The sequence below is a fragment of the Desmodus rotundus genome, chromosome 2 (assembly GCF_022682495.2).
Source record: "Desmodus rotundus isolate HL8 chromosome 2, HLdesRot8A.1, whole genome shotgun sequence".
NCBI lineage: Eukaryota > Metazoa > Chordata > Mammalia > Chiroptera > Phyllostomidae > Desmodus > Desmodus rotundus.
This window is the reverse complement of record NC_071388.1, coordinates 5,342,828-5,366,980: the sequence shown is the minus strand read 5'-3', so window position 1 is coordinate 5,366,980 and position 24,153 is coordinate 5,342,828. Positions and strand designations below refer to the sequence as shown.

At 46.2% G+C, this 24,153-nt stretch overlaps 1 protein-coding gene across 2 annotated transcripts in view; it reads left to right on the top strand.

Annotated features, from left to right (window-relative positions):
• The window catches only part of KCNJ6 (potassium inwardly rectifying channel subfamily J member 6), a 186,548-nt gene that overhangs the window by 47,889 nt on the left and 114,506 nt on the right, over window positions 1–24,153 (top strand). For both annotated transcript variants that reach the window (XM_045195796.2, XM_045195790.2), the window contains exon 2: window positions 11,915–11,966. In XM_045195796.2, the coding sequence (XP_045051731.1) occupies window positions 11,942–11,966 (25 nt within the window). In that variant the 5' untranslated portion in view covers window positions 11,915–11,941. The remainder of the gene's footprint in view (window positions 1–11,914; window positions 11,967–24,153) is intronic.

The following is a 24,153-nucleotide window of genomic DNA, read 5'->3' as shown; positions in this document are numbered from 1 at the left end:
CTCAAGTCTCTACTCTGCATCCCTGGATGCATTTTCATCAGAGTCTTTTCTCTTTGGGCTAAATCCAATGTGGCTTCTATTATTATGTGCACTTTACTTTTCTCTTCTAGGTCAGTTTTCATTTCATTCTGCTTCTTTATCGTTTTTTTCCCCTCTGGTTCTTGAGGCTCTGCTTCTAGTTCCTGAAATATTGAAGTAAAATTTTCACTACTTCTTCGAGTTTATGAAGAATCATTTTGCTGTATTTTTTCATCTATTCTGTCACACATTGTTTTCCTGTTTTTCCACAACAGCCTCTCATTTGTCTTTTTCCTTTCTTTCTTTCCTTTTTTTATTTTTTGCGATATTTTGAATAGATCTGCTGCTCACTCCTCACGAGTGAAAAGAGGTTTTCCCTGGATCGGCTCTCTATGACAGACCATCCTGAGAGGGTTGAGAGCATGCTGCTAGCAAGTGGGGCCCTCTCTGGAGCCTAGTGAAGCTCTCATACTGGCTCTGGTCAGAGGATCCAGGCATTACATGCTCACAGCCAACAAAGACTGGCAGCCACAAAAATGCCAATCATCACAGTCATCCCGCCCTCAGGGAGACTGCTCCTTACAGATCTGAGCACTTCCGCATTGCTTCCTTCCTTGTTTCCTCTGGCCCCTCTGTGGGGTCAGACACTGTCCAGAGATGTTCCCACAGCCAGTCCTATCCCTTCACCTTGGCCTCAGCACTGCTCATGCCTCAGCTGTGCCCTCAGGACAGGGAGGCCATGCTTTGCCATGGATGTCACGTGTCCAGCATCCATCCCCACTGACTACCCTCATTCTGTCCCAGTTTCTGCTGCATACAGGGATCTCCCTCTGCATATGCAGTTGGGGGTTGTAGGCAGTTCCCAGTCTCATCCAAAACGAAGATTTCTTTTCTTGATCTCTTTGTTGTTTCCTGAAGAGGCAGAGAGAGAAGCTTTTGTCCTATCCTCTTAAAATCAGGGTATCTCCATAGAAAATGGTTAAAAGAGACATCTCCTCCGTGCTCTGTCCCCAAGAGATTCCAGTTCAGTAAGTCAGCAGTGGAGCGTAGCAATTTTCTTATTCACGTCAGCACCCTAGCAGCCCTCCTCCCCCAGGGCAGAGACCGTCATTCCGACCAGGGGCTGTGGAGAGCTGGCTGATTCCCACCAAGCTGGCTTTTCTAATATTTTTTTTTAATTTTGAGATATTGCAAACCAACAGAAGAGTCACAAGAGTCATCCAGTGCACACCCTTGTACCTTCGCCTAGATTCCTCTGCTGTGAACATTGTCACATTTGCCTTATTGGTGCGGTCTCTCTCACTCTTTGAAACCACTTGAGAATCCATTGTGGGAGCCAGGATCTTCACCCCTCACTCTTTCTGAGTGTTTCTCCAAAGAACTAGGACTTTCTGCGCAGGGATTGCAAGTCCACCTGGTCCCGACGCTGACTCGCTTATCTGGGTAGACGCAGAGTCAGGAACAGAGAGGCTGGCTCGACCTAAACTGCTTCCCCCTGTGTGGCCAGAAGTGCCAAATCCCCCTGAGTTAAGGAAGGGAAAGCAAGGAGTGGAGAGAGGACATGAGAGACGACAGCAGGGTCTGCAGAGGACGGGGCCCAGGTCCCAGGAGGACATGCCAGTGTCTGAGCTGTTTGCTGTGTGGGCACAGTCATGCTGCTGCCCCCTCACAGGAGGGAATGCGGCCCAGTGACTGCCGGAACCCAGAGCATCCTATAGAACTGCCTCTGTGACATTTAGAAAGCAGAATTGTGTCATTTTGAAATGCAGGGAGCTTGAAGAGCTTCAAAAAATGATGTTTAAACACCCCCGCCACTCTGCTTCTGACCACGGCTCTCTGACTGCCATCTGCCCCGGTGTCCAGTCCCGGGGAGGGTCCAGCCATAGGAAGGAAGGTTTGCCTCCCTCCCTCCCCCTCGCCGTCTGCTCCCCTCCCAACCCCCTGGGACAGGGAACCTGAACAGCTGCTGCCTGTCAGAGACCGAGGCTTCCAGCCGTGTTTGGCCAATAGCCCATCTTGTAATTCATGGTGGCCAGAGCCATTTTTCCTTTCCTACTGATAATTATCAAACAATTGGGGACCACTTGTCAGTGAGCATCCTGTGATTGGGAATACGTGGCTCTGAGACATTCCCCATGTGGGAGGTGGACCGGGCTTAGTGGCTCAGCAGCACTGAGAGCACCTCGGGACCACAGCACTGGTTATGCAACTGCTGGTCCCCGGGGACGGAGGGTCCCCAGCAGATGCCTTGGCTCTCCACTTCTGCCTTTTGAATTGGAAGTTTACGGTTGAATTTTTTGCTCTCATAAACCATAAGGAAAGCTATTTTTTCTGCTCCATTTAATTTTTTGTCACAAAACTGCTTCAGTTACACAAATGATGCAAACCCCTTTTCAGTCTGTCAACAAGGACTCAGATCTCAGCTGTCCTCCTCTCTCTGATTTTATTCAGAAAGGTCCCGGGGAAGGTCAGGACAGGCACTGTAGGGTCATGGTAATTCACCACAGAGAGAGACAGGGTTCCACCAGAAAGGCTTACGAGCGTGAAAAGTCTATTCCTTTCTTTCCTCTAAAGCCCTGGGTCAGGAGAGCCTCATTCCACTCCAGAAACTTCCCATGAACTGTGTTCTCACTGCCGGGTGAGTACGGCAGCCCATGGCGGCGGGTTGTAGAGAGTGGCACAAAGCAGAAAAAGAGGGAAAGAAATGGGAAAAAACTAAAGAGAAAATTAAATTCTTTTTTGTTGTTGTTTCATTCCATTGTGGTTAGAGAACATAATCTGTGTGATTTCAGTCCTTTTAAGTTCACCGAGGTTGGTTTTATGGTGCACTCTCCTGCGCACACTCTGGGGACATCTGAAAAGAGTGTGTATTCCATTGTGATTGGGTACAGTGTCCTGTAATATCGATTAGATCTAATCGGTTAATGGTATTGCTGACTTCTTCTATCCTTGCTGATTTTCTCACCCGTTGTCCCAGCAATTGTGGAGAGAGGAATGCTGAAGCTTTCGACTATATTTGTGGGTTTGTGAATTTCTCCTTTCAATTCTATCAGGTTTTGCTTTATATATCTTACATCTCTGTTGTTTGGTGCATTTGCATTTAAGATTGCTATGTATTCTTGGTTGGTTGACTCTATCATTATGTAATGTTTCTCTCCACCCCTGGTAATTTTTGTTTTTGCTTTACATAATATAGCCACACCTGCTTTCTTTTTATTACTGTTTGTGTGGTATATCTTTTTCCAATTTTTTACTTTCAACCTACCTATACAATTAGAGAAAATAAAAAGCCTATGGTATTTACCTATATACTTGCTCTTTCCATCTCCTTTCTTCCTTTATGATGCTCCAAAAATCCTTCTTTTATTATTTCCTTTTTCAGGAAAAATAATTTTCTTTCACCGTGTTTTTGGTATAGGTCTGCTGCTGACAAGTTCTCTTTGTTTTCTTTCATCTGAGGATGCCTTGATTTACCCTTAAACTATGAAGGGTATTTTTTGCTGGTATAGAATTCTGGATTGATGGTTCTTTGTTTCTGTAATTGAAGTATACTGTGCTACTTCCTTCTGGCCTCTGCGGATTCTGATGAGAAGTCCACTGTCAGTTGAATTGTTTTCCCCTATTGGTAATGCATCATTTCTCTGGATGTTTTCAAAATTTTTCAGAAGTTTGATCGTGATGTGTCTTGGTATGGATTTCTTTTATTTCTGAGGATTTTATTTATTTATTTTTTAGAGATAGGGGAAAGAGGGAGAAAGAGAGGGAGAGAAACATCAATGTGTGCTTGCTTCTTGTGCACCCCCACTGTGGACTTGGCCCACAACCCAGGCATGTGCCCCGACAAGGGATTGAACTAGTGACCCTTTGGTTCACTGGCCAGCACTCAATCCCCTGAGCCACACCAGCTGGGGCTTTGTGTGGATTTCCTATATCCTATATGGGATTTATCCTATATGGGATTCACTCAGCTTCTTGAATCTATAGATTTTTTTTCATAAATCTGGGAAGTTTTCAGCCATTACTTTTTGAGTACCTTTACAATCTCACCTTCTTTCTCCTTTCCTCCTGGTACTCTATGGCACAAGTGTTAGACCTTCTGTTATAGCCCCACATGGTCCTAAGATTCTATTTTAGTCTACTTTCTGTCTATTGTTCCGATTGAATGATTTCTATTATTCTATCTTCAAGTTCACTAGTTCTGTCCTCTGCCCTGGCCACTCTACTACTGAACCTACTCATGAAGTTTTTTATCTTTGTTTTTGTTTTTTTTTTTTAATTTCAGTTACTGTAATTCTTAGTTTTAAAATCTCCAACTGGATCTTTTCTACACCTCTTCATTGTTTTTGCTGAGTCTTAATATTTCTTTGCTGGGATTTTTTAAAAATTTGTTTTCATATGTTTGTAACTGCTTGTTGAAGCATTTCTATGATGACTGCTTTCAAATCCGCAGATTATTCTAAAATCTGTGTTACATCAGTGTCGGTGTCTGTCCTTTCTCATTCTGTTTGATGTCTTTCGGATTCTTGTTGTGACAAGTGAATTTTTTACTGAGACCTTGACATTTTGGGTGTTATTTTGTAAGACTCTGGATCTTATTTAAATCTCGGATCACAGCAGGCCTCCCCCAACACCCCTCTGGTGGGTGAGTAGGGGTTCTGCCTCCTCACTGCCTAGTGTGATATCAGCCTCAATCGACACCAGGGTGGGGAAGTCCTTATCACTGCTGGGTGGGGACGAGTGTTCAGGCTTCCTGCTCGCCTCCAGGGATATGACCCTGGCTGGAACAAGAGGGGCACCTCACTCATGCTTCCACAGTGGTCTCCACTATACTTTGGGGGAGCTACTGCTGACTGGCAGCAGCAGTTCTGACTCTACACTAGGGTTCTTCTAGTACTTCCCCAGTGGAGATGGAGAGAGCCAATTACTGCTAAATCTGGAGAGAGTCCAGGCTCCCCCTGTGGTCTCAGGACAGCTCATTACCCTGCAGCAAAGATGAAAACCTGGGCTTCCCACTCTGTCTTCTCCGACATACTCTGGCAGGAGGTTGGAGGTGATTTGTTACATCCTGGCAGGGTGAGAGTCTAGACTTCCCACACCTCCTCTGCTCTTGGGGTGGGGTCACAGTTTTTTCTGTGTCATTTAGCTGGAATAGGGTGGTTATTGTCTACAAGATTTGGATCTTTTTTCCTGGTCTTTGGGCTAGAGAGGGTAGATTTTTCTTGGGGCATTTTTTAAAATATTTTATTTGTTTATTTTTAGAGAGAGAAAGGAAAAGAAGGAGAAACAGGAGAGAAACATCAATGTGCAGTTACCTCTCACATGCCCCCTACTGGGGACCTGGCCCACAACCCAGGCATGTGTCCTGACTGGGAATCAAATCAGTGACACTTTGGTTCACAGGCCGGCACTGAATCCACTGAACCACACCAGCCAGGGTTCTTGGGGCATTTTTGTCTGTACTCATTGACATTTTCAAGTTGCTGGCTTCTCCAGTATCCAGTCTGGGATAAAAGGGGGGGAAAAAACAGAAAACACATTACCATGTTTGTTCCTCAGGCCCTAAGGTCTCTGGCTGATTAGCCTTCTTGTCTCTACTTTTCATATTTGTTTTATATATAATGCCCAGGAGGAATTTAGTTGTACTCATTGGGAGGAATAGGAAAAAGTGCATCTATTCCATCTTCTCGGAAGCTGAATCAGAAAATTAATTATAAATATAGAGAAAGAAGAGACAGCAGAACAACAACAACCACAACAAAAGATTGTAGTGGTATTTTCTTGTTTCCTTTTCTTCTCAGAGATCTGAGAACCACTTGTGAGGTACCTGATGAAGGGGTGACATTCTCTTCTTTTCCTCCCCTTCCCAAACAGAAGTTCAAGCTTAAAATATGTGGCAGAAGCACAGAAAATGATACGATTTATATTGAGCCCACTAAATGTCACATTTGGTTATGAAATTGAATTTTGCAAAGTAATATTTTTGAAATATCCCTTCAGCTTAGTGTCCTTTATAGCTATTGACAGAGATGACAGGTTGAAGAATCGCATCTGGTTCCCCACGCCCTTCTCACATGTTAAGTAACAGGCCGACTTCCTGGGTGACTGCAATCAGCAGGGCTCTCACATGCCCTTGGGCTCCACTGACAACACCTCCCTGGACACTGGCAGAGCCCAACTGTGGTCTAGTTTGGGACAAAACCATGATTGTGCTCCACTGGGTTCCCCGTCTCATTGTGGAATTTCCACATGGGTTACCCAACATTGGGTAGCTTAGCCTTGAACTTTGGTATTCAATTGACCTCCTGTGAAAAAACTTGATCATAGCCTCCCAAGGCTGAACCATGAATCAACCGATCCCTTGCTCTTCACTACAATCCAGTAAGTTCTTGATGGAGAATATGACAAACTGTCTCATACAGCATGACACCACCCTAGGGGAGGAAGCCGGCTCCATAGAGAAATATAGGCACAAATTAAAAGACACAAAGCTTGGGCAGTGAACAACTGACTTCTCTGGGTAGCCAAGGGCCTGCCACAGTGCCTTTGCACAGGGCTTCCTGATACAACAATGCATCATTAGGCAAACGCCAGGCATTCTAGTGATCATCTCAATCTTGCCACCAACATGAGTGACTCTGTAAACCAAGGCCAACCTGCTAAGTCAGGTGATTTTTTTCTGAACATCCCGTATATGTCAAAGTAACTAACCAGTTTCTAGTTTCTTTGCCAGTCTGTCCCTATCATCAGTCCTACTTCATCTCTGTCACTACCCCCACCACCCGCCTCTGACTGAATAAAATAAACCACTCCATATAAACAAAACCAAAAGGAATCAGGATCTTTTCCTTTGAACTATACCACATCCCTGAAACAATTTTAGGATTGTTACAGGTCACTTGATTGCACCACTTCCTGGAGCAGAAATCCTTCTGGAACCTTCTGTACAAATGATTAGTCAACATCCCTTATCAGGAAACTCATGACTCCTCCAGAAAACCCTGTCCATTCTATTGTCTTCGGTTTTGTTTGGGGATTTTGGTTTTATTCTTTGGAAACAAAGGGATTGATCCTTTCTTTGTTTTTCCAATTATTTGTGAAGTTGTCCTAACTATTGCCTCTGGCTTGCATGTTACTTTGGCAGTCCTGGCTCCAAGAAGGACACACCCTATGACAGAAGCAGGCAGGGATACAGGGGTTCAAAGAGAATTGTCACTAGGAAAGGGGTAGCCAGGGACAATGTCATCCAAGAAGTCAAACCTGAACTGAGTCCCCAAAGACAAGTAGGAGTTAATTTTGCAGGTGAAGAATGATGGGGTGGAGCATTGCAACGTGTTTAGGTACCAAAGGGGCTTGTCTGGCTGGACCACAGTTTAGAAGCCAGGAGTGATGGAAATGACCCTGGGGTCTTGAAGGGTCCCGACTTGCTATGGAAAAGGGCAGAGCTAGGAGAACACAGCAACTATTGGAGGACTCAGTGTGTCCAGAGCTTGGATTGTGAGCAGACTGGAAAAATGAAAGGAAAAGAAAGGAAACAATATGTCACCTGCTCCCTTTCTTCTTGTGAAGAGAGAAGGTTTAGCAAAGCTTGTGCCTCACATGAAGGTAGGTGAGAGAGGCATCAACCATTGTAAAGTTTACAGTTCCTGCAAGATAGCCCTGGAGGCAAGTCAAGAGCCTCAGGGAGATGCTGGTGCAGAAGAGAAGCAATAGATTGAGTGAAGTGAGACTAAGAGGAAGAGTCCCTGCTGCCTCCAAGATTCAGCACTTTGCAGTGGAGTCCTGGGGAGCACAGGGCAAACCCAGTGCAGATGGGTCCTGGGAAAAGATCCGCTCATGGTTGATGCAGCGTAGGGATTCTGAGTGTTTCAGCTGCTCAGATATCCTCGGCACCTCTCTGTAGTCTAGCTCAGTAATTTCTTTAAAGGAATCTTCTTGATGTAACTTTGGTGATAATGCTTGTCCTATATTTTATGGTGTTTCCAGGAGTTCTAGGAAAGGAGGAATGAGTCACTCATCAATGTTCCAAGAAACTAACCACCTGGGCATTCAGGAAACATGGCCTGGGTGTTGGTGCAGGAGTCTAGAGTGGGGCACAGGGTTTCCAGCAGGGCAGGAATGCACAGGAATGGGATCCTGGGTTGGAGGGCTCCCATTTTAAGCTGGAGATGAGCTGCAACTGAGAATACCAGGTCATAAAATAGCGCTATTAGTCCCCACTGTATAGAAATGTTTCTTTAAATGGTTGTAACTTAAAAAAAAATCACAGTTTTCTGATGAACATAAGCACACATTTTAGAGAGACAAAAATATCTGAGATGCAAATATGACTGTTTTGAAATATATCAACTGTGATGACTCTCCCCTTTATCCTTAAAAGCCTGCTTGCAGAGAACAGAAAGTAAGGCACCAGCACTGCCCAACATTCAGCCTTCACCCAGGTCTGCGGACTCTGTCCTCCGTGGGTGAGGGTCCCCTCCCACAGGGGGGCACGTCCACCTCCCTCTCCAGAAGCTTTGATTTTCATGAGTCTCTCTCTCTCTCTCTCTCTCTCTCTCACACACACACACACACACACACACACTGTATTAGTCTTAGCTTTGAGCTATATAGTCAGACTCTGCTGTAATTGCCTCATTAAAAACCCCTGTATCATTTCAGACAGTCAGAGAGAAGTCTCTACCTGGCCTGGTTCCAGTAGAAAGCCACACTCTCCTCCGCTGAAACAGAAGTGTGTGTATAAATCACACACACACACACACACACACAGACAAACCGTTGAGCTTTTATTTCCATTTCCAGGTGTGGTAGAGAGAATACAGTCAGACAAAAAGAAAATTAAATAACCACTAAGGGTCAATACCCTTTCAGGATGTTAGATATGATTTTAACAAGACATTTAGGATATTTTTCAACATCTGTAGGCATGTTTTGCTCAAGCATGTCATCACGATTCCCCCAAACTTTAAATGTTTCTCTTTTTCCATTAAATGTACGACAACACGACTATAAGTGGATTGCCTTCTATGGCAAAACCAAGCTCTTCCAAGAGGCTTCTCTAGATTCTGTAAGGTTGTATTCTGATGGAGGGTGTTGGAAATGGGGTGTAGCCAGGGAGCAAGCAGCCTTTCAGTGGCAGAGACTTCTGGTCTACCACACGCTTCCTCCCAGTCATGATGTTGTGCTGGTGGGAGCCTCCAGCGAGGCTATTGAACAGCGAGACGTGGCTTGTCCAAAGGTCCTGGAATCCCTTGTCCCCACGACAAATTGTGCAATGTGACACATGGCCACATTTGAGCATGAAAATATTTAGAAATAAAATTTGGAAAGATGGCCAAGAAGAGTAGGGGGGAACAATGGAGGTTAGTGGTGTCCAGTGGAGTTCTTAAGGACGTATTTGGAGAGCACAGGAGGAAATGGAAGTTGAGGGGTCTAGGAAACAGAAGCAGTGAGTGCCAAGGTACCACTAAGTAGAGCGTGAGTGCAGAAGACAGACAACGGCCCTGCCTGAAAGACAAGGGCTGCATCCTTTTGTGCTAGAGAAGAACTGAAGACTTCGAGCAGGGGTGCCTGGGTCTCATTTGCATTTTAAACAGATCCCTGAGGCTTGTTTCGAGATAATCCCTCAGGGTTGCAGCTGAGACTGGAGGCAGGTGGAAGCAACATCCATAGTCCCTTCAAGACACAGCAGCAAAGGGAGGTCAGCTTTAATATGCGAAATATCAGAATCAAACTCAGAAAGTGAACTTTAGGATTTTTAAAGCCCCTACCCCATTGATGTCAATAGTTTCAATGTAACCACAGGGAAGAGAAAAATACAGGTGGTACTTGATTTTTCTGGGACTAGGATATCCAACACACCTGAATAAAAATAGCTGCAGGGATCACCCAGCAGAGAGACCGGAGTACAAAAGGTGGCAGGGTCCTAGGTCACAAGAGGCGAAGTAGGGATGCACAAAGGGACAGGCAAACTTGACAGGGCTTTGTAAGGCCACGATGCCTGGAATCTGGGAGCCTGCGGTTTGAGGGGTGTCACCCCTGAGGCCATCAGAGGAGGGTCAGCTGAGGAAGTCAGTGACCACATTGGGGACAGACGGGCACAGAGCCAGGAAAGAAGGAGGAGCAAGTCCCAGATGAGGATACAGGAGAGACAGACCCCACAGCCAAGCTGGCAGTTGGGGTGGAAAATCCATGGCAGAACGGACAGAGACAGGACGAATGAATCTCGGTTTTGTTAACTGGCACTTCCACACCTGAGCCATGACGCCTCACTCAAGGGCCAGCCAGGCAGCTGCAAGGTTGATCAGCACTGTGCTCTGGCTGAGGGGGAGGTGATGACGCCTGTGGCTTCTCAGAGCAGGCGTTGCTCATGGCAGAGGACCAGAGGACCTGGGGCCCTGCGACAGGAAGCCAAGAGTCCAGGGCATGTGGCTAACCTGTGACAGAGTGCCCGTTGTCCCCTCGAAAGGGTCAGAGAAAGAAAACAACAGTACGAAATAAGAAGACACCACTTTTTGTCCATTTGGGGGGCAGATTGAGGGTGGAAATGTGCCAATGCTATTGGCAGGTGACAAGAATGTGAGAGAACACTTTTATCCACTAACGGGTCTGAACTTTGTGGGGACAACTGTCAAAGTTCTTAATGCTCACATGCATACCTAGCCCTAAGATTTATGCTCAGGAGTTAAAGGGCCAAGTGCATAAAGATGTGTGGTCAAGAACGCTCATCACAGCATCGTGTAAAATGGTGAAAAACTGTGAGCAAATAAAATGGAATCTGGTTAAGGAAATGACAGTGTAACCCATGATAAATGCTTTGTAGTCACTCAAAAAATGACGATATATTCTAACTTTATTGACATAGGAAGATGGATGATGGAGTACTAAGTGAAAGAGCAACTTACAACATTGTATGTAGAGTATAGTTATTTCTGTGTATAGAACTGGGATCATACTTCCCTGTCTGGATATATTCACAGGTATAGAAATGGGAAAAAGAGGTGCTCACCAAAATATAATAGGTGTTTCCTCTGTGGCTGGTATTATGAGAGGACTATATTTTCTGATTTATAGTTTTTCACTATTTTCTGCATCCTTAAATAATGGGATGTGTTAGTTTCATGATCAGAAAAAAAATAAGGCTTCAAAAAAACCTAAAATAATGGTGGCAAATGTTTCATTTACTCTACATGTCAGGAACCCAAGGAAAATTTTTAAAATGAGGAAAATGAGGAGAACATTTCAATAGATTTGACCGTTATTCCTGATCTCTCCAAAGTAACTTTTTAATTAGGACAGATTCCAGGCCTGTCTGTATCCGTGGCTCTCAAACTCAGTGTATTATAACCTGCATCCCAGTTGAAACAAAACGTGTACAGCCCAGAATAGCTAAGGTGATACACCCATCAAAAGTGATGACTTTTAAAAGACTCCAGGAACTCACCAAAGTAAGACAAAGAAAAATGTATAAAATCTACTTAGCTTTTAGGGGGGAAAAAAAGAAATCAAATGACTACAAAAATACCAGCTCCAAAAATACCAGGAAAGCTTCACCAGCAGGAAAGGGAGTGGAGAGGACCGGCATATGGATGTCAAAACTCCAGTGTCAAGGAGGGCCTGGCAACTGGTCGTGCGTCACCGATTATACATATCCGAGATCACTGTGGCGGGCGCTTAATTCCAACAGCAGGCAGGTTTTTTAATGTCCTAAAAAATCTCTTCCTGTGACTAACTGATCGTCTGTCTATAATGTGAGATTTTTAAATTCCTTTCATCACTGTAACCAAATGTTAACATAGGAAAAATGAGGGAGAAAGATAAGAGCTGGAGCAGACCTATCGTGTTCATTTCTTATCCAAGACGTGCTTTATACATAGTTGTCTTTTCTTCTTGCCTCCAGGAAAAGCACAAAGAAGAAACTACAGCCATGGCCAAGTTGACCGAATCCATGAGTGAGTAACTTACATTTATTCTTTGTTTTTGGTTTTGAGTGGAAAGCCACAAACTCTGGCAAACCACAAACCACATCCTCTTGTGAGTACCTGATTCGTCTTCCACTGTTGCGACAGCCAAGGTCTGCTTGACACTTATCACGTTGTGTTGATGTTACATTACGCATTATTCAAAAGTCCATCTTGTGTGGGGTCGGGTTCTGTGGTGAAATTGTTACTGAATGTACAGAGCTGAACAGTCAAAATGAATTGTATTTGTGGCACTGCATTGGGGAATCAAGGTCAGTTATTTAAACCTGACCCTTAGCAGGTTTAGCCCAAGTCAGCTGAAGTCTTATGTGCAGATATGGCACAGGCTGACTAATCTCCAGGGAGGAAAGAATGGTTTATGATCTTTAATCCCTTCGGGTGCTATTCAGAAATTTCAAACAGAACTATTAAAAATGGAGTGCTTGAGGCGGAGGTAGCTTGGAATGATCTAGATTTGAAACAGAACAGTGGTATAATGCTCTAAGCTCTTAAGCAAAATAAACAGCATACATATTTTTAAGAACAAAAAATAATTAATTAAAATAACTTCTCCCTTAAAATGAGAAATGCAATCTGGTATGTTGCAGTTGAAATATTAAAGAAATGAAATAAACAGATAATGCAGACTCTTCTGTCTTCGAAAACATACATCGTCCCTGGTGATAGATTTTATAGCTAAAATTAAAAGGGAAGGTTGCCAACACTTCTCCGTTATTGTTAGGGCCATGAACACGTTGTGAAATTTGGCCTGCAGAAGTCACCGTTAATCTTGCCCACATTTAACTGGGCACCTGCTTCCTCCTTCTATTGTTCCTCAAATCATGAAACTGTTAAAATACAAGTGTCCTTTTATAGCATAGTCAATGAGCCCTTATCCCCAAAGGCCCGCCCCCTCTCTGGGAAAAGACAATGTTAGAAGGTTCTTTACATTGCATCTCTTTAATTCCTTACCCAAAGCCCCGTCTAATTTTCTGCGTCTGGGACACAAACTTCACCACGTGCACAGCGACTAGCTTCTCCCCACTCTCACTTCTGCACCAGCCCCGCCCTCTCTGCTTCATCCTTCTTTCCACCTGAAAAGTGTGCGAAGGGCTTGCCACGTGGCTTAAGGACCCTCACGCTAGTTATCTGGGGGGCGGGAGCGAGGATCTTACCATCATGGAATGCGCTGTTCTCAGACCGGAATGAAATGCGCAGTATCGTTGCAAACCTGAGGAGCCCGCATGGTCAGAATATGGTGCGGGGGCCTCGGACAGCACCAACGCACTCACAGTCCCCGTTAGGTTCACTTCTAATCTCTACATTCAGAGGCACCAACACAAGAGACCCGCAGCATCTCTGAATGCCAGAAAGACGGCTAGCCTGGAACCTCGCATCACGGTCAGTGAACGGAGTCTGGAGTGTATTAGTGAACTAAACAAGTGCAGCGCGTGGGTCGTGATGCAGTTTTCACCATGAGGCTCCTGCTAGAGATCCAGTGGACGTTACTTTTAACCCACCTAACTGAACTATGGGCCATCAAAGGCACTATAAGAGATCTACTGGTCAATATTGTCGATAAGGGTATTTTAATTTTCCTATCTCTATTGGATCTGAGTGCATTTAAATGACAGCCCCTCACTGCACTGCTGATTGGTTGGTTGTAGGTTTCAGGTTTGCCTGGGCAATAACTGTAATGACTTTGATCTATGAATCCGTTGGCTTATAGGAATTCTGTCAAAATGGAATTCCAAACCCTTGGGTGAATGAAAGGGTACGGTTGTTCTTCGCATTTGCTTTGGCTTTCGGGAAAAGAGCTCACGGATGTGTTCATTGCACACAGTGAAATTTAAAATTTCAGAACAGACCTTGGAATCATACCCAATATCCCAGTTCACTGACCCTTACAAAGACAGAGGACATTACAAAATATATAAGACAAGCTCTGACTCCTCTAGGTTCTTGCTATGAAAGTTAATCAAGCAGGCAATACTAATAAATATTTCATCAAAGTTAAACTCCCAGTAATGTTATATACAACTCCACATTTATCTGCATAGGAAATCCACAAGGAAATAAATACATGATTGTGCAGGGAGATTCTAGCAGTGAGCTAGCACAGGATTCACATGCAATTGCCACCCAATCAATTTGACGGGAACATGGAACCCACGGCCGCCGGAGGAGAGGGGCGTGAACAGAGCCCAAGTGCCCAGGACACAGGGCACTGAACGGTTTTCTCGAGCCAGTAAACACTCTGCTAGTTCCACTGCGCAGAAAAACCACCTGGTTCCTAGCAGCTCTGTGTTTCACTAGAAGGGGAAAGAGAGCGCGAGTCTTCTGTGTCCAGAGGGGCTGGTGGCGGTGCAAGCACCGGGATGGGGTGGGTGACCTGCTCATCTCCTAGAACAGGGACAAGCAATGTTTCTTTCTCTTGTGCCACTAATCAACTTCAGTCCTTTCTTAAAAAGGCGAGCAAGAGACCCAAAAATGTTAACAGGCTCTTAGATGTTTCGTTGAAATCAACTTTAATAAATGCAAGGTCATACTTCAAAATATTTTTATGTTTTATTAATAAAACATAATATTTTATGTCTTATAAAATGAGGAAGGGGCCTGATAAGGAAGAAAAAAAACACATAAAGGAAGAAAAATAGATGCGGAGGAAGAAATAGAGAGACAGCAAAAGTACACAGGAGAAAAATACACAGAAAAGAAATATATGTGTATACATTTCTTTTATATATATGTAAATATATATAAATACATCTATCTATGAAAAAGACCCAGAGAAGGGGCTGTGAAGGGGCAAAGAGGAGACTCTCGGCCAAGGAAGGGAGGAGGGAGGGGCATGACAGAGAGGCCCAGCAGAGTCTTAAAGGAGCCACTCCACATGCGCATTAACTACTGTGGACTTTCCACCTTCCAGAGGCCATTGATTTCTTACCACTGCCCTTGGACATTTTAGTGTCTGCTTGCATCTTGGATATGGATCTTTTCATACTTAGACCACCAGAAGCCCAGGGGCCAAGGGTACAGCCAGAAACCCCAGATGGGAAGAAATTGCTGGGAGCTTGTCCATCAGTAACCAGTGCTGCCTTGCCCCATCTACTAAGGGCAATCAAGCTGAAGGCCTGTGCACGCACAGACTCCCAGCCCGTCTATAAATGGGAAGGCAGCGACCCAGCCAAGGGAACCAAATCCTGCTCTGTCCTGTCCTTAGAGGGGACATGGGAGCTCTGTCCTGGGCACTGAAACCTAAGTCAGGCAGTGACAGATTGAAGGTGTCCAGAGGCACACACCCAGCCTAGGGGTTCTGGAATCCTGGTCTGTACAGAACCTCTGTAGTCTCTTCTTGCATCGATTTTGGTAATAATTCACTTGTGGCTCTTGGTGTGTCTCCTGTACATCCAAGCTCTTGGGAACATCAAAATACAGCAAAGGAAGCCTCCCCACGCAGCTCATTAGCAAGATGGATTATAATCAAATATCTGGTCTTGTGCGTGGTGACAGGGAGCGTGGGACAGATTCAGAGGCCTTATGGGGCAGCTTGCAGGTTGGGGCAGAAGGAGATGAAGCAGCCAGGAGTTGGTTGGTACAGCAGGGGCTGGGAGCCTGCGAAGGCCAGGTGAGGGTGGACCAGAGGTGTGTGAGAGAGGTGGTGACCAGGGGGATGTGGCAGGGAGGGAAATGGAAGGATGTAGAGACCCCTCCCATGCTTCAAATTCAGGGGAGGGGGCTGGCTGAAGCCCCGCTGAGCCCTATGGCTGGAAATGCAGGCGAGAGAAGGAGCAACGTGAGGACCTGATAATGATGCATTCAAATGTGAAGGTAGTGAGTGGAGGAAATGTGCAATGGTGGGGTACAGGCTTCGGTCGTTTGGAGTCACTGTTAGTACACCGTTAGAGTGGCTTAGGAAAGAGTCCCCTAATACTGAAGATGCAAATTGGGCAGGTGTGAGTGCCTCAGAAGGAGAGGCTGGGTTATGCTGCCGTAATAAGACATTTCTCTGACTTAGCACTCACATGCATGTACACATATGCACACACATGCACATGCATTTCTATTTTCCCTTCATGTCACTTGTCCACACGAGTCACCATGCACTTGGCATTTTGAGGCTCCATCTTCACTTGTGTTCACGTTCCCCACCATGGCAGGAGCAGGCCAAGCAGACATCCATCCTCGATTCTCCAGCAGTGATGGCAGGAGGTGCTGGTGGGCTGTAGCCCTGCCCCAGGTTTTGGTTGCCAGTGTCTGTCCCTACTGCAGCCACCACCTCCACGAGCTCAGGGCTGGAACGGTCAGCCTGAGCTGCTCCCAGAGGCCACTCAGAGCGTCCATCTGCCTCAGCCACCTGACCTTGGGGACAGCCAAGCCATTGGTATCTCTCTTGTTGATGATGCAATGCAAAGATGAAGCGATTTTTCCAATGTGGTAATGTCTAAGAGGACACTTGGAAATACCCGATAATTCTTGGGACAGGTGGGGGTGAAAAGTGGGTGGAGAGGGGTGGCAGAGACCCCCCGTTCTCCCGGAAGCAGGTAGGAGGGTCATTCTTTCCAAAACAGCAGCTCATAGGACCTGCCTCTCTCAATAATAATTTTTCTCACTCACTTTGCATTTTCAAGACACTGATGGTGTGAGGCCTGGGCATGGGGCAGCCACATCCTCTCAGACTTCCTTCACTGGCTTCCACTTGCCCTGATCAGGTCAAGCTCCTGGGCCCTCTTAGCCAAGCCATCAGGATGCTTGGGTGACACCCAGGACTAAGGGGGAGCCACAGCTTCTTCCTCTCAAGACCCAAGTGTAGAGCGGGCTCTCCACACTGGGGCCCAGCCCATGGGGAACGTGAAACACGCCCACCCCCACTTGCCCTTACTCCTGCCCAAAGTAAGAAAGTAAACAAATACATTTTTAAATTCTCTTGCCTCCCACTTCCTCCGCTTGCCTTCCCTTCCTCCCACCAACTGCCACCCCAGCTCACTATCCTTCCCCTCCCTCCTCCCACAAGCTGCCACCTGGCTCCGAGAGCCTGCTCCACCCTCCCACCACCTGCCACCCTTCTCGTGATGGGTCCCCTCCCTCCTCCCACCACCCAGGTCGTCCCCTCCCCATACCAACCGCCAGTCCCAACTCTCCATGCCTCTAGGAACAACAGGTTTCATGGAGGAAGACAGAGGGGTGAGAGGGTGTGTCCCTGGGCTGGGGAAGGCCCAGTGCAGGCTGTGGGGAGTGGGGGAGCTGGCATTTCAGGTCTCAAGCTTTATTCTGCGCCTTCAGGTTGCCCAGAGGCATTGCAGTGATAAAGGCCAGAGTGTAGGGGACAGATGGCCAACTGGGCAAGCAAGTGTGGCCAGCCCAGAGTGGGAGAGTGTCTATGTGCGTATTTGGGAAGCTCTGAGCCTAGAGTAACATGCTGGGGATGTGAGTGAGCAGACAGATTGTGGGAGGAAGCACAGAGAACAGTGGATTCTAAGGTCCAGGCTCCCGGAGCTCAGCCCACACCCAGTGCACAGGCCTTGGCTCAGACCTGGACAGACGCGGACCCCTGGGAGGAGGAGTCTGCATTTTACCCGGAGCATCGCTCTTTGCCTCATTGACATTCTCAGCCAAACAGGACAGATCCCTTCCAGGAATTATGGTCCGTGATCTGTCACCCACTTGCTCCCTGGCGCAGGGCTGCTGTGCCCTCCTTCTCCCAGTGCTGCTCTTCCCCAGCTGACAGGTGAGTGTGGGCTGTGACAGCAGCTCCCTGTGCCTCCCTGAACCTAAGGAGGGGAGGGACGCAAGGCGAGCACCTGGCATCTGTCACTGAGGAAGATGAAAATCAGGCAAAAGTGGATGTCACTTGCTGGGAGACTACACAAATCTCGGCTTCACCCAGAGGAATGAGCTGAAGGGGGATGTTCAGAGGTAAAAACACAGCAGCCTACATTTCTGGTGTGCTTTTCTGCTTTGATTTAATCTCCCTCACAAGATATTAAATTTCAGGCTCAAAGGCACTAAAAGGGGGAGGCATCTCAGTGTTTAAATATTGACTCAGCAACCTGCTCTGCAGCCCACAGCTGCATGCACAAAGGTTTCTACACAATTAGTGAACTTCCTGGTGTGCGTGGCGAGGGCAGCCTTACCTGCCAGTCAGGGATCATCAGAGGCACAGAGCTGGGTCTGAGGGCACTCGGCCACCTCCTAGCTGGGAGTCCCCTGCAAATGACTTAACCCCTCTTCTCTGAGTCTCTGCATCTGAGCGTACCACTGCCTGGCAGTGTTTGAATAACATACATAAAGCTAATGCATATGTATCTGCAAGCTAACAGGTGTGTTTATGTACATAAATATGTGTAAATAATTGCATTTCACTATGCATATACATGTATAAGCTGATAGGTACATTGAAAGCTAATATGAGTATACTGGATATATATTCATATATTGAAAGCTAATACATAAGTTATGCTAACCTAAAAATAAAAGGCCTTTCAAAGTTAGAGGCAAAAACACATTTATTACAGATCAATGAGAATACCTATTTGGGAATCATTTAGGCAGAAGTCCAAATATTGGTCCCGTTTGAAGACAAAGGCAAAGGTATTGATAAGGAAAGAAAGGGGAGCAATGGCATCAATAGAAGGAAGGTATTGCGATCTGCGCAGACGGCATAATGTAGCGATGCTAATTCTAAATAATGTTTTAAATTTTCAGCCCCGTCATCCTCAATCCAGGAGTCATCATAGCTGCTTTCTTTTTATCTTTGCAAACTTCTTTGGGGCACAAGGTTGCTGAGGCTCAAAGGTTGTTTTGCCCTGTTCTAACATTCCAGGGTTTGAGGCATCAGAGGCGGGAGGCAGTTTCTCTGGGAGAGTAGCTCTGGCTCTTGTTTCCTTTTTTTGTTTTTTGACATGCATATAAAGCATTTAGCATAGCAACTGCCCCATACCAGGTACTTGGAAACAAAAACAAAATTGAAGCAAAATTGAAGATTACTATTCCTGTACCTCATTTTACTTACTTTTGCCCCTGAGAAGGATATTCATATTTTCACGTTCTGTCACCTCATATATATTCAACTTCCTTACAGATCCAAGGGCCATGGCGTGGCTCTCTGATTTTCTAAGTTGGCCTCAGGTGCTCAACAGTTCTTGTTGACCTACTTCTGCTACTTGGGGAATTTGAATGTGTGGTGTTTGTTACCTGTAGCACCTTTGTTCTGAGAAGGAATACTGCACCTTACACTCGAACGTTCCTTGTTGCCAGAGTCGACTTAGGGGTTTCAAGTCAGTATCTAGATGCTTCCCTCCCGATACTGAAGGTGTTTGCTCCCTGGCCTCACACGGTCCAGCTCACAGACTTAAGAGAGATCAACCTCGCTTTGGGCTTCCTGAGGTCACACCCAAACCAAACAGCAGTCCCCTCGTGGTCACTGGGGAGTTTCTCTTTGTAGATGTTTACTTAATTCCAGTTGCGGCTCCAGCTCTCACCTGGGAGTAGAAGTCTGGGGAAGTCAAAGAAGCCAATGGTCAGTGTGCCCTTACTCCTAAATAACCCCCTTCCCCAAATTATTTTCTCCTCCACGTGTGAGTCCCCAACCCACAAACCTTAGCTCTCCTTTGGCCACACACTCTCAACAAGAATGCTCTCAGTAAAATAATGCATAGGAAAAAAGGAGTCTGGACATATTTCTAATCCAGAACACTCTCCTCCTGTGTCTGATTCACATTCTCTTTCTGTGGCTTTAATGAAAGGAAAGACGGTGCCAGGCGCTTCTCAGAGACTCTCCCACGAAAGAGACTCTCTCTTTCTTACCATTTTCTCCTGCCGGACCTGTACATATTACTCCAGGACCATCATGGACGGAAGAAATAATTTTTTCAGTAAATCAGGAGTTATGTTCCTCAAAATTATTTTATATGATTCTTCCCCGTGTCCTTCTAAAATACAATTTGGATTTTTTTTTGAAACAAATCAAGGGTGAGTTCATCACAAAAAATTAACCAAGTAGTCAATAAGTACCTAACAGAAGTCACTGTGGGTGTGTGTGGAGGGAGGGAAATTATGGAGCAAAGGCCATGCCCTTACGGACGACGTAACAGCTCAACATTTCAGACAGCAAGGCAAGGGCTCTGCTGTAGGTGATAAAATGCCAGGTGAGTGGGGTCCACCTGCAGACCGCCCTTTTTTTTTTTACCCAAGACACAAAACCACATGAAGTTCAGCTCCCAACCCATTTCCTGGAGGAAGCTCAAGATTATGTAGTGATTCACCTCCCTTTCTGTATTAGAAAAACAACAAGATCATTATAGGGATAACCTTGAATCTGCTCATTGGAAGACACGAAAGTAACAATTTGCGTATTTCTGGACTCGATTATTACCGGCCCTTGTGTATCTCAACATTGAAGCTGAGATTTGAAAAGAGAGAGACTCTTTCTTGGGGGATCCAGGAAGACTTCAGGGGATGGGCAGGGATTCAATGAGGGGAAGAAGCAGGTAGCAGAGCTGCAGGTTAAGGAGGTGGGGAGCATAGGAGGCCAAAATGGGGCAGATGGTTCTTGTCTTAGGGGAGAACTATGGCGGCAAACAGCACAGGTGTGTTTGGAGAACAATGATCAGAGCTTGTTAACTAAAGCTGGAACTTCGAAGCAGGAAAATAATAGGAGAAACCTCCAGGAATGGGGGTGGGCTCAGCGAGAAGTTCGTGAGCTGTTCTATAGGGCACAGGTGGCAACACAAGGCCCAAGGACCAAACCCGGCCCTCCACCTTGTTTTATCCTGCCCGGCACCTTGTTTCCACCCGGCGGCAGCACTGAGCTCTCGCTTAACTGTTAAGGAGCGGTTGCATTTATACAGTCCTAAAACTACCTTCAGCCTTTTGAAGGTAACCACGAGGCTGATGTGGCCCCTGGGGAAAATGAGTTTCACACCCCTGCTATAGACGAACCACCTCTGAAGTACACTCCTAGGGACATTAGTCCCCTGACATCCTCAGAACGAATGTTTAAAAAGCAGGGTTGATGAAGGGTGCTGGCGATTCAATAATTTAAGTTCTTGCCCCCCTCAAGAGTCCTGATGCCTATGAATATACTCAAGGCTTTCAGATGTCCTGCATTCAAGAAATCTGCTTAACTCCTGCAGTCGGCTAAAAAAGTAGGCCTCCAGAGGGGCTCCACATCCTAACCCCTGGAACCTCTGACTGTGGCCTTGCACGGAGAAAAAGTAGAGGGAGATCGCTGCAGATGTAATTAAGTTAAAGATCTTCACTTGGGAAGACTACCCTGCGTTATCCAGGTGGCCTTGAAATGCAGTCACCTGTGTCCTTATAAGAGGGAAGTGGAGGGAGGGCTGACCACACACAGTGGAGCAGGCCTTGGGAAGACAGAATAGGGAGACTGGAAGATGCTGGCCTTGAAAACCGGACTGATGAGCCCACAAGCCAAGGACTGCCGGCAGCTGTCCTAGGGGCTGGAAGATGCAAGGAAGGACTTTCCCTGAGAGCTTTCTGGGAGAGCGCCGCCCTGCTGACACCTTGGGCTCAGACTTCTCTCTCCAGAATGTGAGACTACATTGCTATTTTGAACCACCAGGCTTTGGAAATTTGTTATGGAAGCCCTAAGAAATGGACATGAATCGGGAGTGTTAACTGAATGACATTTTGTTTCAGAACTACATTTGTCTAACAGTTATAATAAAAATTTCCAAGGCATTAAGTGTGAGGTTAAAAAGAAGAAAGAAAGATCTGGCCTGTGGGTCCAGTGGATTTACCAGGAGGGAATTTGGAATGGTCCCGACTGTGACTGACCCTCTAATTAACCAGAATATGCACTGCTTTATGTCAACGCCACGGAAATAGTCGGTGCTGTCATACAGGGCACGGTCTAAATGTGCATGAGAAGGGTGTGGCTCTGCGGCCCCAGAAGAGCGGCCATCAGCCCTCACTGAACCGAAGACTGTTTCTTATAAATGCGAAACAAAACCATGGAGACTGAGCTCTTTGCGAAATTCCCCAGTCACGGGTCCACAGGGTCCAGCTCCTGCAGAGCCATGGACGCCAGCGTCCGAAGTGAAGAAAGGCATTTTCTCGTCTCCAACATCCTCTCGGCGAAAACGTAGCTCTCGGTGCTCAGGAGGGAGACACAGATCAGGAGCTTCTTTGGACACAGAGACCCCAGGTAAAACCACAGCCAGGGTCATGTAGAGGCTATGGCGCCGTGGGCTGTGTGGGCCTCCAGAAGCCAGAGCTCCAGGCTGTAGAGGCTGGTCCAGGGAGGCTGGCCGCTGAGTGGCATTGAGGGGACAGAATCGGGCACCCCACTTTCTCCACCACAAGGAGTGGAATGACCGCCCTATGCTGCTGACACACTCTTCGTTGTGAACGGTGTCTGAGGGCCCCTCCCCAACTTTCAGACCTTCGGTCACAAGGGACTGTCCTCCTTCATGTGTCCCAGATTATCCAGGGTGACCTCAGTGTGACGGGGGCATCCCAGTGGCAGTTCAGTTCCAAGTGTGTCCCTGGAAACGCTGTCACATACATTTTTAACAAATAATCGTTGTGACAGTCCTGGGTTCCTGCAGGTTGCTTCTCTGTCTGAAGCTTTGCATTAACTCAGGTATAAAATCACACTCCCCGTTGCTCCAGACTAATGCTCACCTAATGAAACCTTTAAAATGATTCAGCTCTCTGACAATATAGACCCTGATCCGTACCAGTAAAACTCAACCATCCAGCAATTCCTGTGCACTTGCGGTGTGTCGGCCTTTCGCTGAATAAAACGGAGGGTACAGACTCCGTATGTATATACTCATATACGTGTCTATATACGGAGCAGAGCCTCCTAGTTGACCAGCCAGAGCCAGCTGAGCAGGATATTCCTATAACCACATACAACACATTTAGGGAAATGTGAACGGCAAGGAGAAAAAGTACTCAGCATGCATCCCCAACAGTAGGCATAAAATATTTGTCAAGGGGATGACTGTAAGGGAGATTTGATTAAAAATCATTACCCTGTGGATTGCTTAGTGAGTGTGGGTTTCCTTTTGGGGTGACGAGCATGTTTTAGAATCAGACAGAGGTGGCCGAACATTTTGGGAACGTATTAAATACCACTACGTTGTTCGTTTAAAGGTGATTAATTTCATGTTATGTGAATACAACCTCAATTTTTTAAAATTATTCCTTCCCATATTACGTCCTGAGGACAGAGCTAATTTAGTCACAGCTTCCCAAAACCATGCAGCGGTGGCTGTGGTAACAAGGGGCAGGGAAGTGCATCACCCACTAAAGCACCGCGTGCCAGGCGTCTTTACTCTGCCGGGCTACTGGAGAGCACAGAAGTACTTGCAGAGAAAGTCCATTCGCCCTTTTCATTTATGAACTTCTGAGTTCAAAGGTCCACTGTGGAGGCCGGACTGTTTGAAGCCTGTCCCTTAAGTAGGGAGCCCTCAAAATGGAAAGAGTATTGCATCCTTAACTTCCCAGGCACCAGAGTTAGAAAATCTCATTTTGTGCAATAAGATACTGAGGTAAACTACTGGTTAGTTCATGGGCTCATGATAAGGGAAAAGAAATAAATTTAAAAAAAAGAAGAAGCAGCAAGTTTGAAGCAGAAGCCTCCAGATTTCTATGTTGCGGAAACAATTTTTTTACATGAAAGTCAGAGTTGGGACAGGCGTTGTGAGAGAATAAAAATGATTAAAACTGCAACTTGGAGGATGGGCTGAACTCACGTGTCATCTATGTTGATGTATTTTGGCAGAAATCAGGACAAATCACCAGATAAAGCCTTGAGCCCTTCACAACAATGCCAGAGGAAAGTGACAAATTTGACAGAGGTGTGCACAGGCACTGTGAGTGGCTTGTCTTGTCAGTTATCGAGGTTTCGTGGCATAAAAAATATCTATCCAGTCTCTCTCCCGGGTCCTGGCACAGAGCTTCAAAAGCCCGTGGAGTTTCCTGAGTGATGAGCGTGTCTGTGTTCTCTGATGAGGTGATTCTCGATGGCCTCCAGGTAGCCTCTGGATGGCAGTTGGAGAGTGAGGTCAACCATGTGGCCAATGATTTCATTAATCGTCCTGGGTAATGAAACCCCAAGAAACACTCTGGGCATGAAACTCAGTGGAGCTTCCTGGCTGATGAGCCATTGACATAGGGGGGGGGGGAGGGGCAGGGCGGGGTATGG